The following is a 17,475-nucleotide window of genomic DNA, read 5'->3' on the forward strand; positions in this document are numbered from 1 at the left end:
TCCATTCTAATTTTTCAGCCAGTACAAGAATCCTGGTATTGTACTGAGGTGCCTCAGTCATTCTTATGGCTGACAGGGACACTTTAATGGTACTGTGCCATTGTTAATGTTATTAGTTACACTTGCTTTTCCTGCTGGGCAAATCCAGCTGCTGTTTTCTCCAAGTCTTTAAGACACATGTTATATAGAGGCCTGATCTGTGTGCACCTAACATAAGCGCCTGAAGACAAACTCAAGACAAATAGAGATTTGGCTTTTATTTAGGTTGAGACAGGCATGCAGTGAGAAACACGGTGACTAATTTTGAGTCTTTCAGTGGTGGAATGAAGACAGTTTGTTGTTGTGCCAGACGTGGTGGACCTTTTCACCTTTTCAGGGGAAAAACAAGCCACCTTTTATTTAAATAGAGAGGCTTTAACTTAGACCTTAGACATTTTACACTATTTTTGTCTTGTATAATGTTTACCTTTAAAATTACAACCCACAGTGGGCTCTAGTCAGAGAAGCATCATATGGGACGTTTATATAAATATACCAAAATTAAGACCTTTTTGTCAAGCCTACAAAAAAAGAAGGAAGGAAAGAAGAAAATATTCAATTTGACAAGATTTTTAAAAAAAATAATAACATTTATGATAAAAATCACATATTAAACTTTATTATAGTGATTAGGACTTTTTTTTGGTTACTTGAATTGTGCCGAACTTGTACTTCCTGTACACACTGGCCTTGAGCTACAAAATTCCTAAATTGGGATTAGCTACAAAAATCATATATTTATCAAACTGATATCATCTATATACTGTGCTGCACATGTCTCCAGACTCTAGACCAAAACCTATGCGAGCCACTCCCTCTTTCTTGTTGTGAAACATTGCGAAGGAGGAGCCTTTATTTTTCTGCGCAGCACTAAACCCGATCCCCTTGATGCGTGCGGAGAGGAAAGTGAATTAGAGATTGAGGTGCCAGCCCGAGTCACACCCCACTCCCACTCCCACCCCATCCTCTACCCTCACCTCCCTCCGCCTGCTGAGAGACCAAAGTCGTGATGCAAAAAGGAGAGAGAGAGAGAGAGAGAGAGAGAAAAGAGAACGAGACACAGAAAGAAGATATTTGAAAAGCTGCCACGAGTTCCCTGTCACACCGCCTCCTGCGTGGATTGAGCCGTGCTCTTTGTTATCTACAGGCATGAATACTGAGTGGATGTAAAGAGGGGGGGGAGGCCAGGGACAGGAGGGAGGAAAGGGGGAAACACGGATATGTCTGCATATGGTAGAATCCAAATTGAAAATCACATGACTTACATTTTTCTGCGAATTCTCTTGTTGTACTTTAATATACGGAAATTCCTTGTGGTGTCGTCACCATATGCATGACATAACACTACAGCCCTGATATTATTTGGTATTTGTTTTTTGAATGGTATCATCGTGAGAATACTCACGTGAATTTTCTCCTTTAAACCCGTGAAACTGTCTCAACATTAATTTTTAACTTAGTTAAAGGCCTCTGATTTTTGATGCAATCCAACAGGCTGTTTGCATCTCACCGTGTGCGTGATGTTTTGTGACTTAAACGGTCCACGAAGAACCACTGCTTGTTCTAACTGTGCGAGCATTGTGTTTAAGACTTACTTTAGCTTTAACCCCCACACACAACGTGCACACACATACACACAAACAGCCAATTTGCCCTATACAACAATAAAATCACCTTTCACATGCGTGTCTACCCACTCCACTCATCCGCACTCAGTGGAGGAGGACAGGTGTCCCAGCTAGCTGTCCAAGTCTTATTCATCCCCCAGATACGTTCTGCACAGAGCACTCCTGCTATTGATCGCACGGAAGACAACAGGGTGCAAGCTTCCGGGAAAACACACACACACACACACACACACACACACACACACATATATATATATATATATATATATATATATATATATATATATATATATATATATATATATATATATATATCACTCCGGATGAGTGGAGTGGGTAGACACGCATGTGAAAGGTGATTTTATTGTTTTATTTATATATATATATATATATATATATATATATATATATATATATATATATATCATCGTTAAATACAAGCAATTGCATCATGCGCAGGAGAACATGCAGAGACTCCTTAAAGAGTTACTCATGAGTAAAGTTTGTCAAGGCCTAAAGATATATCAGAGCTTATCGAGAGTCACTCTTTTTTTTTCTTTTTGCATTTCTATCTACACATAAACCAAGAAGCCTCGTGTTTGTTCAATAATTATAATTATTTTATAGCAGGGAACATAAACACAGCTGTACTACTAATTTGAACTTGTGTTTTCTTTGAAATACACGCAGATTTTAATGATAAAGAGACGAACAGACCTGCAATATTGCACTGTTTGCACTTTCTCAATAACTCCTTCTTTTGACAGTTTTGGTCTGCAGCTCTTAAACATACACAGGCCTGGACTTAGGGCCCCATTCGTCACACTATAGTTTTTTTTTAAAGTGTTTTGTACGGGAGGGGGGTAAAGGGGGTCAGGGAGCTTTAACTCGGTGACAAAGCCTCATTTGCAGGTCAATGCGATGGCACACTCGCCTCTCCTCTCCATCCAGCTTGCCTTTGTTCTCTGTCGCCTGCGCCGATGCCAGATGGTCATGGAAAATGCTAATTCCCCCTGACTGATTTTCCTCCTTTCTATATTTAATTGCAGTCTTTGTAGACTGCCCCGTTAATTGTGTGTTTTGAGTGGAAAATGTGCTCTCTGGAATTATATTTTTGGTTGCTACATTGCTCGAAACCAATAAGATATAGGCCTGCTAAAGAAGCGCATAGATAGAAAACAATAGGGCAGGGCGTTTTAAACAAAACACCGACGCATTTTATAACATATAGTTCATAACAAAGTCACGAATGCGAAATTCTAACCCGTATGCCCACCAAACCTTCAATTTTATAAAACTTGACTTATCTTAATTAATAAAAAACATCAAATAAGAGTCAGATTTATAACTTTCTTTTTGCCAACTTACATATTTATATTGTCTAGTGTCACATTAAAGGACGAATAAAATGTATTCATTTTTCGTTTGTTGGGGAGAGGTGTTTTTTTGAATCGTAATTGTAATATGGTAAATGACAGTAAGATCTACTTTTATTTCTTTAAAGATTTGAGAAAATGATGATAAGTCGTAATATAAATTGTAATGCTCAACATATAACAACATCGCAAGAAATGGCTATAGTATTTTTATTTTTTATTTTTTTGTGTAATGATCGAAAGTCTGCTATATCACATAATCACGTAGCTCATAGCTAATGTAAAAAGAAAGCTACATTTTTATCCGTGTATTGTGGGGCCTAAAGAAGCACATGCGCACTGTTTTGCTCGTGACTGAGGCAAATGTATCTGATGTGAGTTAAAGGTCAGACGGGAGAGTGTAGGGCCCTTGAGGCTGATTCTCTCCATCAGCAGCTGGCTGTTTAATAATATTCATGTTAATGGGGTCTGTATGTTCGCTGTCATCTCTTTCCTTTATGTCCATCATATCTGGGCTCAATTGAATGAAGTCATAACTGCCAAACAGCGATTTCTTTGAAGCTCAAACCTTAAAATATCCACTAACACAGTTTTAGGCGTTGACCTTGAAGCTGATGAATGAAAGGTGATATAATACAGCTTATTATTTATGTGTAGTCGGATAAAATTATTTTGATGTTCTTTATATATACTCCAAATACAACTAATTATTACTTTAATAATTATTTCTGCTTAAACGGAAGTCTACCAGTTGATTTTCAGGCTTTAACCCGTGACCTCTCCCATAATGGATCCAGTTCAATAGCTGTTTAAAAAGACGAATACGAATTTAAGTTCTATTTACTGCGACAAATTTTATATAGTTACACAGCTGCAGAGACAAATAAAGGAAGATGAGCCTTTTTAGCACGGTGGGGTATTGGAGCCCCCAGAATGTGTCCAGTCTCCAACATTGGGACTTCATTAAAGTAACACATAAACAGCTGTTGTCTTTAACATGTAAACTATTGAGAATTTAAAACTGCGGCTGAATGGCCCCCGCAGCTCCCCGTGGGCATATGGGCGTTAATTAGCTGGATATAGCCATAGATTAATTATAATATTTTTTCGCCCATTCGTATCAATAGACCAGGCAGACAAAGTGTCTTTTGTTCCGTGATGCAGGACATTCTGTGGCTGACTGAATAGGTCTTGGCTATGTCTACATGGATTTGCCATATGGCAACAAAAAAGAAAGAATGGAGCCGGAGAGCGCTTTGTGTTGGAAATCAGAACAAGCTCCGTCAGAGCAGCTTATGGCTGCATGGAAATGACAAAGTCACTCTGGCCATCAAAAGTCTCCTTTTTTTTTTTTTGTCAGAAACACTCGTGTCACGCAGTCAAAGCTGCTCAAACGAATGGAGAAACTTGTGGAAAATTATGAAATGTGGCTTTATTTACTTGTGAAAACAGCCCAAAGGGCCCGGAGCGCATTCACACAGACGCAGCATTTGGCTTCTTTCAATTAAGGGTAAACTTGCAAGTATGACCTGCTGAATGGTTTGTTTCAATAGACGAGGACAATTACAAAGACTAGTAGTTTTCTTTTTCCAGCTCTGGCAGGTGGCCTCCACGCCCGGTGTATCTACGCCGGGGTAAACAGTGTGTGTGCGTGTGTGTGTGTGAGAGAGAGTGGGTCTTTAGAGGGGCTTGTCGAGTGCGGGTGGATGTGGGGGTGTCTTCGTGGCAGACAAAGCGGGATCCAAAGGCAGCTGCTGCTTCTTTTAGGGAGCGAAAGGGCCTTTAAATCCTCGCCTTATATCCCGCAGCTGCCAAGCAGCATACGGCTGCGACTCAATGCGTTTTCCTCCCGCAAGAGTCTGCGTGAAGAGGACACACTTCCACCGGGGGGAAGGTGAAATCAGGTAGACATGTCTGTCACAACAGCATGTGTGTTCTTCGCAGGGTTTCTTGTGTAACTTTGCAACTGAGTGACCCAATCTCAGAGTGATCTAGGAGCACGACGCAGTTTCACAAGTAACCCGGCCCCTGATGATGGCAGCTTTGTGGCAACCACACAAAGACGTCATCTGCCTCCTATCTCTGTTTCAATTTCCCTTTTCTTGTTACTCTCATAACAAAACACACAAACAAATGTGTTTAAATTAAAGTGGAAGAAAGAAATTTTTATTCACGTCATTCGCAAGACATAATTAGGTCACTTGTATAGAAAAATTACACACAAAATGAAACCGGCTCAGAGATACAAAGAAAACTACTTTTTCAAGTGTGGGACTAATATGAGGAAGCTACATGATTGCGAAAGTTAAGAACAACAAACCAAAAAAAGAAACAACCCACAAAATTTCAAAAGAAAAATGTAAATAATAAAATTAAAATTACAAAATATGCCCTTTGGCTAAATCAACAAGGCATTTATCAAATATGAACGAACATAAATAAATTATAAGTTAGAATAGACTTAAAAAAATATACATTTTACCGAACAAAGGGAAAACAAATAATAATAAACACGCACGCATACACAAACGAGAACAGAAATAAACATTTATAAGGTATTGTCTCTATAAAGCTGTACACTTTTGGCCAGTGTAGACGATTCTTTTAAAGAATTTTTTTTTATAATTGCACAGATGTTAAAACATTTAACACTGTCGAGTGGCTGTATGCAAAAGCAACAATGAAATGCTACATTTGTACTGGATAGAAGTCATTCGGAGAAATCTCCTCTCTCTTTCCTTTTCTCCTGCCCCCCCTCCCACCCCACCCCCAAACCGTTCAGAGTCCTGAGCCTGGTCAGGAGCTCGGATTGCGCTCCGCCGGGGCTCATCGAGCCACAGCCGACCGTTCGGACTTCTTTGTCCCCCCCAACACCGTCCTCTTCTCTCTCTCCTGCGTTTCAGTTGCTTGAGTGGATGGGTCGGTTGACGGGGTGGTGGAGAAACAGTCTCCCGTGATCCTCAAAATGCGCAGGAAAATAGTGCAAAACGAACAAAAAACACCTGAGGAAGAAACAAAACGCAATAAGTTTTCTGAGAAAAGAAGAAGAGGAAAAAACCCTGCCATTCCTAAGAAAGACGGCGAGTCAGCTTTCTGAGGAAACCTGAGACTCGCATTCAGCAGAAGGCGTCACCCCTTGCCAGTGCCCTTTTTCCCGCCACATCGTGACGCACGAACACCCCTCCCTCCCCTCCCCCAACCGCTGGTGTTACTACATCAACTACTATCACTACTACTGCGATTTCACCACCGCAGTCTCGCCCCATCACCCCCCCCCCCCCCCACCCACCGACACACACACACACACACACACACACAGAGATAAGGCTGTCTGTGCCTTTTGGCTCACGTAATCCGCTGCAATAATTAAAGCGTAAAAACCATAACAAACACACAAAGACCCCCCCCCCCCCGAAAAAACAAAACAAAACCCGAGGATGCTGAACATGAGAATCTGTTACTCTCTTTAAAATAAAGCTTCATTGTCTCCTCCGAGTGTGTAAAAGAAAACAATTTTGATTCGTTTAGAAAATACCTTCAACGGATCCTCTTCCGCGGAGTTTGTTCCACCTGGATTGGAGACTTGGAGAGGAGACAGGCGGTCATGTCACTCGGTTTTATATCAGCAGGCCTCTTTCGTTTCACGTAGAAGTCTGACAAAAGAAACAACAATAGTGAAAAATGAATTTGGATTTATGAGCCGTTGTAAAATGATGCGCTGCGCACAGCGGGAGGATAGGAGGATGGTGTGGATGCTGGTCTAGGAGCCAATAGCAGAATCGATTTTCAAAATACGAAAGCCGCTGAATTTACCTGTGATGTGTGTGTTGTTGTCAGGAGCGGCCGTTCTCTTGCGCCTGACACACGGGAGCTGCCTGGTGGTCGCTTTCCCTGAGTTGATCTTGTCTATGCGGTTCTCCTGGTTGATCTCCCCCGCGCAAGGAGAGCTGCTGCTCTCTGGCACGGCCAGGCGATCCAATGCGTCCGCACGAGGGCTATCCGGGAGAGCAGAATCCGAGGGTGACTGCACGGGCACTCGGATTTTGCCGTCCTGCACAGAGTCCTGGTAAAACACCGGGGTCTTATCCGCAGTCACCGCCTCCCACTCGTAATCCCCTTCCAACGGGGTGTTGGCCTCGAAATTAAAGTTCCATCTCTGCTGGTCCCGTTCGGAGATCTCTCGCAATTTTTCTTTCATCTCCCGGTTCAGCTCGTCGTGATCCACCGGTCCGAAGAGGTTTCGACAGACTCCGGTGCGCCTCTGGAGAGGGAAGGTCTTCCTGGCCACCAGCCTCTCTAGCGTGGTTGATAATTGGACGTGGGACATCTCCAAAAACAAATTTCCCCTGGAAAAAAAAGAATCCAAAGTGATAGACTGATCCCTGCTGAGGTTGTATGTTGATAAATGTTGTTGTTGTTCAGCCCGAAGTGCGTTTGTATGTGTATCCTAATTCTTAAGCTCGTGCCTATGCACGCCGCACCGTTCCGTTTAAATGTACAGCTTTCATAGTAAGTCTTTGGAGTATATAACCTCCTAACGGGCACCTTGATCGCCCTTCTCATTGGTTGCCTGGAAGTCCAGCCCTCTCCAAAACCCCCACCCTGATTTCCCATTTCCCGTCGTACCTATTGGCTTCGTGCCGACCAGAGCGCAGCGTTTTGATTTTTTCTCTCTCTGAGTGTCAACCCTCGGGAAAACGGAGCAGTTTTTTTTTCTCGTGTCAGCAGGAATGTGTTTTACTTCGCATTTGTGTATCTGATTCTATTTTCGGACACCTTGGTTTTTGGTTTTGTCTTCCGTGTTTAGTTGTAAATGCCTGCGTAAAAACGCACCATCGCATTATTTTCATACTTCACATTTAGTGTTCAGCAGTTGAACAGCTTCAGTGTGTTATTCTTTAATATGTAAGGAAAGAAAAACAAATGCTGAAACCCGATCTAACCACTTAACTGATGTTTGACCCTGCCATGTCACCCGGCACATAAATCCACCCACTTTTCGATTTCTTCACGTTTTCGTTTATTTATTTTTTTGTCGCCGATCGCAATAACAGCGATTCCAGTCTGCGGGGATTTGCCCCACAGTGAGCAACTCTGTCTGCAGTACAGAAGCAACGTAAACATTAGTGAGACCTCAATAAACCACAATTTAAGCAGTTTCTTAAATGTCTTTTCTCATTTACTTAATAAAGCAAGGCAACTTTTCGAAATCATTTTTTCTTTTCTAAATGCGTTTTGTTGCATTTTTTTTTTACCTTAATATATAATATAGCAAATCGAGAATTTAAGCACCACGCCGTGTTATTTTTGGCAATTAAAAATGTACGTCTATCCACTCACAAAGGCATAAATCACGCAGGTCACAATCCGCCTGTTACCACTAATGTGTGCGTGTGGCTCTGGGGATTGTTACTGGTAAATAGTCATTGTTACTTATGAATAACTTCAAAATATGTACAGTAGCATTTACTACAATACAGGATTTACGTTTTAAATATCATAGCAAGCTTTATTATAATGGGAGACTCGGGGAGCTCATTCTCCGCCGAAGACAATGCACTATTTGGCAATTTTGAAGAAAATGATCCGGAACCACACCAAAATGTACTGAGTGCTTCAGCTGCCAGTGTTTCACCACACAAATGAGTTTCCCCAAATTCCGCTGTATTTATTTATTTTTTATTTTATTTTATTTTTCTCGTGCATAGTCGTGCTGACAGTCAGGCACTGGAAGCACAACTTCCATAAGTTTGACTTCAGGGTACCGGCTGTCTTAACAAGCAGGGAAACAGTCACGGGAGACGGGCAACGCCTTTTTGAAAGCAATGATGGGTGCATGGCGTCCCGTAGAGGTTCCAGTCTGATACTGCAGCTCAAACCTCAAACTAAACGCAACCATCATCCCCAGAAGAAAATAAAGGAGTAAGACTTACAGTGTATCACCTCCTAGTTTACACATGTGCACATATATATTTTTTAAGTGACACTGGCAACATATTCAGGGGAAAATCTCTATAAAATAATTTTATCCACATTCATCCCGAAAAGGACGATGAATGCAAGCTCTGTAACAACGTGATGTCACATAAGGTCAAGAGGTTTACATGTGAGCGTCATCAAAGCAGCATGAAGAAGACAGAGGGACACAGGGTCTGGCCATGTGTGCAGGCTTCCTAAAACACTTCCAGTAAAGGTCAGGTGGTCTCATGCGACAGTAATATGTGACACATTTTTCCTGATTCGGGACTGTAAACTGAATCCATGAGGACTGAAACGATATTATAAGGGTGTAATGTTCATTAGAGGTTTTTTTTTTAATGATTTTGAAAATAATTAGCTTTCTTTTTACAATAACAATTAATTGTCTATTAAGAAGAAGCATTTAAAGCACATGCTTGAACAATGCTCTTCAACAACAACAAAAAGATTTGTTTTTGAATATTTTAACCTTGAAGTGGCCATCCTGGTTAGATGAAATGTGATTTAGTGATTTTGTTTAATAAACATGCTGCATAGCACAAATTTGTCAGTCTACTCCTGAAAATTTTACAGGTATTTGTTCAATGTTTAGTGGAATTTTCAGTTTCTCTTCACTACACTGTATTGTTTGCAGTCATAGCTCACAGACCTAAGATTGTTTGTGTGTGTGTGTGTGTGTGTGTGTGTGTGTGTGTGTGTGTGTGTGTGTGTGTGTGTAAACCACAAATCAGTCCACTCACAAAAACAGCATGGTCACTTGAGGGTAAAAGTGAAAATGAACGTAAGCAGGCAGACATCTCACTGTTGTCTTTTGCCGCCCCCTGCTGGTAATACACGTTTACTAAAATTTGACCCAGCTGGTGAACCTAATTTGAAGCCATGTAAAGTCAATGTAAATTAATAAACACAATAATCAGTTTTATTTTGCTTATACTGATGGTAACCAATTAACTGCACTCCTCCTAAGCAGATCACAGATAAGGTTGATCAGTGCCTCTGCTGCTGATTATTTACATATAACTCAGTGCTAACCAAAACTTATCTCATCACTTTGCTCAGTCCCAAGCTGGTTACAGATTTGCTTCACAATTCTTTGATTGTGGGAATAACTCTTCTGCTCCTCGAGCGTACTCCACCAGCTGATACTATCACCTGATGGTTTCAAGTCAATTAAAGTGCAAAGAGCAAGTCTGGATTCATTAGTTTTTCAAAGGGGAAAATAATCTCTTTCATCAGGAGTGGTCAGTCAGCTATGTAGCCTGACTCATTTAGCTGACACATGCAGGAGTATGATTCTTTCATCTTTACACACACACACACACACACACACACACACACACACACACACACACACACACACACACACACACACACACACGCTACAGATGACTTAACTTGCTCCTTGACTTGAATGGAAATATCTAGAGGGCCCAATCCAAGTAAAAAGAAAAAAAAAAAAGACCCCGGAGGCTCACTAGACTGTGGGCAACATGTTGATTGATGGAACAGACAAAGAGGGTTGAGCTCTAACTGTGTTTAAGCTATTGTCAAACACTTGATTAATCAAAGGGAGGCAAATAGAACAGAATGTGAAATTAAACTGAACTCAAATAAAACATTTAAACAATTAAAAAGTGCATATGAGCAGTAGGTTTTTGGATTGGATTTTATTTGTTTTAACGTGTTTCCTTTCCACTGGTCACGTTAAAGCAGTGAACCAAATGTGCATATATGTAGTATATGAAAAAAAAGAGGCCAACAGCTATGGTCTTTTTTTTTTTAAGTTAACTGAAGAAGAAAGAATGTAAACACAATAGGAAGAAAACAGCTGTCTACTGATTTATAATGAGTGCATTAATCCCAATTGATGTATTTCACTAGGGACTTGTGTGTTTTTCAGGTTGACTGTGCAAACACATTGTTTGTGCTCTGTTTTTATTGTCGCGGCTCTTGAGTAACTAAAAAGCACACACACGCAGACCCCTCACCTGAACAAACGGATCCTTTTGATCCTGCAGAGTGTCTGCAGGCATCACCGCTGGGAGTTTTAGCAGATGAATATACGGTCATCGAGGCCCGCTGTTCCACATGACAGCTATAAAACTGTTTTGTCTGCATGCTTTCTCTGAAGACTGAAGCTGGCAAACATGTGACACACCCATGACGACCCACTCCATGAGTGATGAGCCACTCTGTCAAACGACATTTAAGATCATCAGACCTTTTACAAGAAATGCATATTATACATTACAAAGAGAAATGCAAATATAGAGACACTTCAAACTTCTGTGCTACTGATGCAATCATTCGCAACAGCACGACATAAGCAAACATCTGCATATGTTATTTTTAAAGTTGTGCATTGCTGTCAGGACCTTGAAAATACTACCCATTACTGACTATTGCCTTATTACATGTCAGCAAAAGAAAACAAACTTGAAAATGAAAATGTTATGTCACAAAATCAACTTCTTTTTCTGACAGAAAATTGAAGGAGTACATGCTTCATTTGCTTAGTTAATCCACCAGCTACCATCCAACTGGATGGTACATTTCTGCCAAATTGTGAGCTGTAATTATATAAGCCTGTGTCCAGTCATTTAAAACATTCTGTGCCGAGCTGTTTGTTCAGAAGTTAAAATAGTGCTTTCAGTGTTTTTATAGCACTTATGCATGAGTAAATATCTAAAATGGGCTGCGGTTTGCGGCTGACTTGTTCTATTTCTCTTCAGGCAAAAGACTTTATAGTTCATCTACATGACCCCTGAACGTCTTTTGAACCCTGCCTCTCAATTACTTTAGCTGCAAGGGGCTTTACTTCCTTGATTTATGTTGTGCTTTATAATTTTAAAAGTTTTATTATAACTATGGTTAAAGTGCAACATGCTATGTTCTTAATCATAGAGAGGCAGAGGAATGCTCTATTTAAAGCAATATATATACTTTAATGCTACTGTTTTTAAAAGCCAGCCAATCAAACTGTTTCCAAGAAATGCTTAAAGCTTCGGGCTACACCATTTATTCCCGTTATGAAAACAAAAGCCAAACACATGCTTCACTCATATGAGTCACTGCACTCATATGATGGCTACTTTGGGCAGTGAGGTCTTTAGAAACAGTGATGCCACACTAAACCTTACACTGAAAACTATAAACATACAACTGGTAGTTGTATAGCTCAAAAAGGTTTGAATGAATTCCAATGAAACTTTGTAGACGTGTAGAGTGAGTTCGTGTTAACAACCCATTAAAATTTGTCTTACATCTACCAAGGTCTTCAAAGTCAACTTAATGGTTTAATGCCCTATATTGACAAAAAGCCTTATAAATTAGAAACTATGATTCTTACAAGTGTAGTGTGTGTTGTCAATTTATCAACAAATACAAAGTATCATACAAATATTTAAAATATGTCATATTTGTCCTCTGACCTCTCCTTCAAAGCCAATAGACTGAGCTGAATGTCAAAATAAGCAAGTTTTAACTAGCTTTGTATAATGTTATACAGATTTATTACTGCCATTGTTTGTACTGAGAACATATAGGATTATAGGCAATGATATATGGGTATTCTAAATATCACTTTATATTTTGAATCCAAATATCATATCATATTTGACCTCTGACCTCATGTTTACATCTCACATCTAACTTTCTTTCAAGTTGAACCCACAATGTTTTATATCGTTAAAGAAAGTGTCGTCAAAACAAAGAATGAGCTGCCTAGTTAGTTTGAAATATCCTGTTGTATAATATTATATAATAAGCTAAATTATTCAGGTCCTCTTATTTACAAGTCAGTACCTTTTACCCATTACTAACCCCTGCATAATGTTTGTGTAACCACTGTAAGTATTTTTCATGCTACCCTTATGTGATTTTTACAGCTTCACAAACGTATTAAAGTATGTTTAAAAACATAAAGTTCAGAACAGCTTTCCCACCTTGCTTTTTCACCTTTGGCAAGATCTGTAGTTACACAACACATAATAATAGCTGCCATGTGCAGTCAGGTATGTTCAGAGGGACGTCTTAAGGAGGAGCTTCTGTTAAGATCGTGAACTAAATAAACTCGGTGGGGACGTTTTAGCAAATATTATACCAACCTCACTGTGGCAAACTTTTAAAAGTTTCTGTAACAGCTGTCAGAGAACAGACAGTACGGGCACATGTTAACATCTTGGCAGATTGTTCCATCTAGGAACATTGGGTAAGTTTACACCACATTGATTAGTAGAGACAAGATCTTGTGTATCAGGAGCTAAAGGTCAATTGGGAAACAATAAGTAATAATAATCAATAAAAGTATGAGATATCGGATAGTAAACCTGCAATTTCAAGAAGGCCAAAAAAAGGAAACATATTGTTTAATAAGTAACTGACTATTAACGTCAAAGGTGAGTATTATAAACACTATTTGTGGAAATTGTGGAAAGTTGTTTGGATTTTATGCTATATTTATGTTTTTCACTGACCTTATGAATGTAATGCTTCACGTCATCAGAAAGTCAGCGCAGTTGAGTTTTACTGAATAACCTGGCAATGCTTTTGTATGCTCTCTGAAACAATTACGCATATCCTTTTGTCATATGAAAAACAAAACTCAAAAAAAGTTTGCTTTAAATAATAAGTACAAATACCATTTTGTTTATTTATATTTAACTATTATTTAACCATTTCTGTATGCAAATAACGTCAGACTTTTAAACTAGGCGGAAATGACGACACATACTAAATACCCATATATAGCACTAGCCAAAACAACGCGGTTTTAATAATAGAGTTTTATAGTCTAACCAAGTTAACAGTGCCGTTTTTTGCAGTTACTTGCATTAAAACTTACTGTTACTGCGAAATTTCTAAAACTTACCATTTACTTATCCATATTACATGTAAACGGATGATCCTTAACTAAACCCGCCAAATAGGTCAGGCTATCAATGTGTTAAATTTACGGTAAGTAGTGAGAGTTCAACTTCCGAATGAAATATCTGTATTTCAAAATAAAGGTGCGTCAATGTAACGCATCGTAGAGAACTTTGTTGTGAAACGAATAAACCGGAAGCGGCTTGATTGCTCAACCACACACCGGCTCTTTCGCTATGCCCACGTGACGCGCGTAGACGGTAAGGTAGCTGATGCGGTTAATCTATTAGTAGTATCAATAAAGACGGGCTACGGACTACAGTAATACACCAGTATACTTCATTTGTTCCTCGGGTTCTTTTACTTTTATACAAATGTAGCTTTTTCTAATTGCAAAATACATTCGGACTCCGGTCAGTAAGCCCATAAATTCAGCTGGTAAGTAATGTTAGCTTGATTATTTTCCCGGCAAGGAATAGGCAGCTAATCAATAATGGCATAAGTAATTACGGTTTTGGCTTGATTGGTTAATTGATAAGGAGCTTGTCAGTCAACGCAGTCTCGCTGGCAAGGTCAAACTGCTACAAATAGCTAACGCAGTTCACCAGGCTGCCTTATATCAACGCTACGCACCCATCGAAGTGCAGGCACAGTGATTTTGTTTACCGTGTAAAACCCCCCAACCCCTCCTCTCCCCAGTGGGCATGTGGGAAAGTGGTCGCCATTGCTGACACATAGAAGTGTTACTCTGAAGGTTATTTAGAAATGCTTTAAAATAAGTAGGCGGTGTCAAACCTGACTCAGTTGCATTTCTCATCTGCATGTGAGTGCGGCTGCCCGTGCCGGGCAGGTCAGCTCAGCAGCAGGGCGTGATTTTCAGGTTATTCTACCCACCCTTCAAGTGTCGCCCTGGTAACGTTCATTTCCCCCGACCACCACAGGATGCTGACAGCCACTTGGGTGGGGCTGACGCGGATGACAGTAGACGAGAGGAAAGCTCAGGGATAAACCAAAGCGTACGGGATCAGTTTTTTTTTTTTAAAGCAGCGCAGGGCGGCTGGTCGGTGAGAACCATGACCAAGCCGGAGTCGAAGAAAAGCGGCGTGGCTGCGGGCAAGAGCGTCGGCGAGCAGGTTAACAACGGCTCCGTGGATCCAGCATGTCCGGATCAGAGCACAGCGATCAAAGCCAAGGTGATGAAGCAGACCTCCAGGGAAAATCTGCACCGGAGAAACACAGAGTGCGAAGTCTACGACGACGGAACCAACACCTTTTTCTGGTGAGTGTTTGTGTCGGTGTCAGTGCAAGTTCACGGCTCCTGCAGAGACAGAAGGGGAGGAAGCATTTGTTAGTTGACAGCAGGGTGTAATATGTGTTTCAAGGTGAACTGAAAGACAGGCCCAGCGCGACCTCCATTAATGACAGCAGATAATGTGACCTTGCTGTAAATGCCAGGTCAAACTGAAATGTTTGTTGTTGTTTTTCCATCCTGGTGCAACTATAAACATGATCCACTAAATGTCACTTCTGAAGGTCTTGTGGGGTTTGCAGTGTTGTCATGGATGCTCACATTGCACATCCAAGCTCAGTGCTCAGATATGACACTTGAGAGATTCTTTGACATTCACGACAGATCTGAAGGTGTGCCAGGTATAATACCTGTCCTGCAAAGTGTAGAAATGAGCACATACTTCATTTGCCTATCTACTTCCTAACACCACATGTTTTATTTCTCACTACGTAAACAAAAGTATGTATGAGCCAACTAAAAAAGAAAAAAGCATGCACAATGGGAAAACCACACGCATGTTGCAGGACACAGGTTTCGTTATGATATGCTATGCAGCTAGTTTGGAAAAGTGGCATTCTCTTCTGCAGCCCTTTTTAATTTATAGCTACTTTAGCTTTCCAGCCTGTCACTCGAGGAATATTTAAGCTTCTCTGAGTGTGTGTGTGCGGTTTTCATTTCTGCTTTGTGTACAAAAAAAAATATGGATTGAATAAGAAACTGCTAAGCTATCCAATATCATTGACAGCAGAGGAGACTAGTCCTCCCAGTGGGAACCTTAATGAGAATTTCTCATTACTGTGGTACAGCCTTGGTATCAGATTTCTGTAGTGAGGTGTTATCAGGAGCTAAAATACCTTTGTCTGTTGCAGTTATGAAAATACGAGAATCTTGTTTTATGTGGATTAATAATCAGGGTCACTTGTCCAGAACAATATTGACAAATACATGAGGGCAGGGTTGCTGTATTAGACTGAACCTAAACCAGGTTTTACCCACTTATGTGGCAATTAAATGTGTCGGCAGTCATCCAGATGCAGTCTTACAACATAGCATTGTAAAGTTTAGAGCTGGCTTCTAGGGCTTTTTAGCTGTTTGCTTTAGGGGTCAACATAACAACAGTCTGTGGGTGTTGTTGATTGCATTGTGAATTTTTGCCGTCTAGTATTACATACATGAACGCATTAAAAGACAAGAACGGAAAGTGGTTCTTCCTGTGAGTCATTTGAATTTACATTCTGCAGTTATTTGTATGATTGAACCTTTTTTGGAGAACATTTTCAAGTGCTGACTGCAGATGATAAACCTGCATGTATGAAGCAGGTTAGGAAAAAGATGGCAGTTGTTGGTGTATTTCCAAGTGTGTAGGTGGTAGGGCACCACATGGACTCTGTGTGTCTCCCAAGGGTTCAGAGTTCATAGTAGAAAGCTGTATGGCAGCAGCTTTTGGTTAAAAATGGTATGCACATGATATTCAGCCTGCATCACTGGCACAGGAAGGAACTGACAACGCCAAACTCTTTTTTTTTTTTTTTCTTTTTTTTTTTGGTAAAGTTTTAATATGCCTTATAAAGAACTCGGACTTATTAAATGTGATTGTGCTGGCGTTCCACTTTTATTTTCCCTTAAACTGATTTAGTGCTGAGGGATTTCAAAATGATGGCAGTTTTGTTCACACTGGTTTCGGCAAATGTTTAATTAGATGAAACTGACAAGGAGACACATTGTATTAAATTGTTAGTTTGTCTCTGCTTGTCATTAAAGTCGAAGGCTATTTTAATCCAATTTCATCCTTAAATCTAGACTCTGATTAGTCATGAGGCTGGCATGAAGCAGAATCTTTTCTTCTGTTTTTTTTTTTTTTTTTTTTTTTAATCTTAACTTCAAGCTTAGAGGTGCACTTTGTTTCTAAGCTTAGCTGGTTGCTCTGTTGCACAAAACCAGTATTTCCGCTGCACCTTTCCACTCTTGGTGGTGGTGTATCGTTGTCAGCGAAGAGAGAAACCATGTCCTCCCCCTGTGGCTCCAGCCAAACAGGTTGGATAAGGAGGTGGAACAGGAAAAAGGCTGACAATACCTGGTGTGCTGTCTTGCACATCAAGCTTGAAGCCAAAAGGAATGTCATTCAAAGTTGACACTTTATTATTTAAAAAAAAAGCTTCTTACAGAATCGCTATACCTCACTTTCAGGTGCCCTTTAATTATTTTTTCTTTTAATCTAAATTCTCAGAGCAGCACATTGCCTCTGTAGTTTTAGATTAGATAGATTTATAAAGTATATGTCGCTTGGCTGTTTACC

At 40.2% G+C, this 17,475-nt stretch overlaps 2 protein-coding genes across 5 annotated transcripts in view; one reads left to right on the forward strand and one right to left on the reverse strand.

Annotated features, from left to right (window-relative positions):
• Positions 1–5,181: 5,181 nt before the first annotated feature.
• On the reverse strand, positions 5,182–7,623 carry LOC146515171 (cyclin-dependent kinase inhibitor 1C-like). Its single transcript, XM_085166657.1, has 3 exons — positions 6,857–7,623; positions 6,579–6,696; positions 5,182–6,045 (listed from the first exon to the last, which is right to left on the reverse strand). The coding sequence occupies exons 1-2, from the start codon at positions 7,368–7,370 to the stop codon at positions 6,581–6,583; spliced, it is 630 nt and encodes a 209-aa protein (XP_085022783.1). The 5' UTR covers positions 7,371–7,623; the 3' UTR covers positions 5,182–6,045; positions 6,579–6,580.
• Positions 7,624–13,130: 5,507 nt separating this feature from the next.
• Positions 13,131–17,475, forward strand: part of ptdss2 (phosphatidylserine synthase 2) — a 30,361-nt gene continuing 26,016 nt past the window's right edge. For 2 of the 4 annotated variants that reach the window (XM_085166650.1, XM_085166653.1), the window contains exons 1-2: positions 14,155–14,326; positions 14,830–15,167. In XM_085166650.1, coding sequence (XP_085022776.1) covers positions 14,962–15,167 — 206 coding nt within the window. In that variant the 5' untranslated portion in view covers positions 14,155–14,326; positions 14,830–14,961. Of the gene's footprint in view, positions 13,233–13,837; positions 13,979–14,154; positions 14,327–14,829; positions 15,168–17,475 lie in introns of those variants that run through there. The other 2 variants (XM_085166651.1, XM_085166652.1) reach the window with 2 other exon arrangements.

The sequence above is a fragment of the Neolamprologus multifasciatus genome, chromosome 7 (assembly GCF_963576455.1).
Source record: "Neolamprologus multifasciatus chromosome 7, fNeoMul1.2, whole genome shotgun sequence".
NCBI classification, from domain to species: domain Eukaryota; kingdom Metazoa; phylum Chordata; class Actinopteri; order Cichliformes; family Cichlidae; genus Neolamprologus; species Neolamprologus multifasciatus.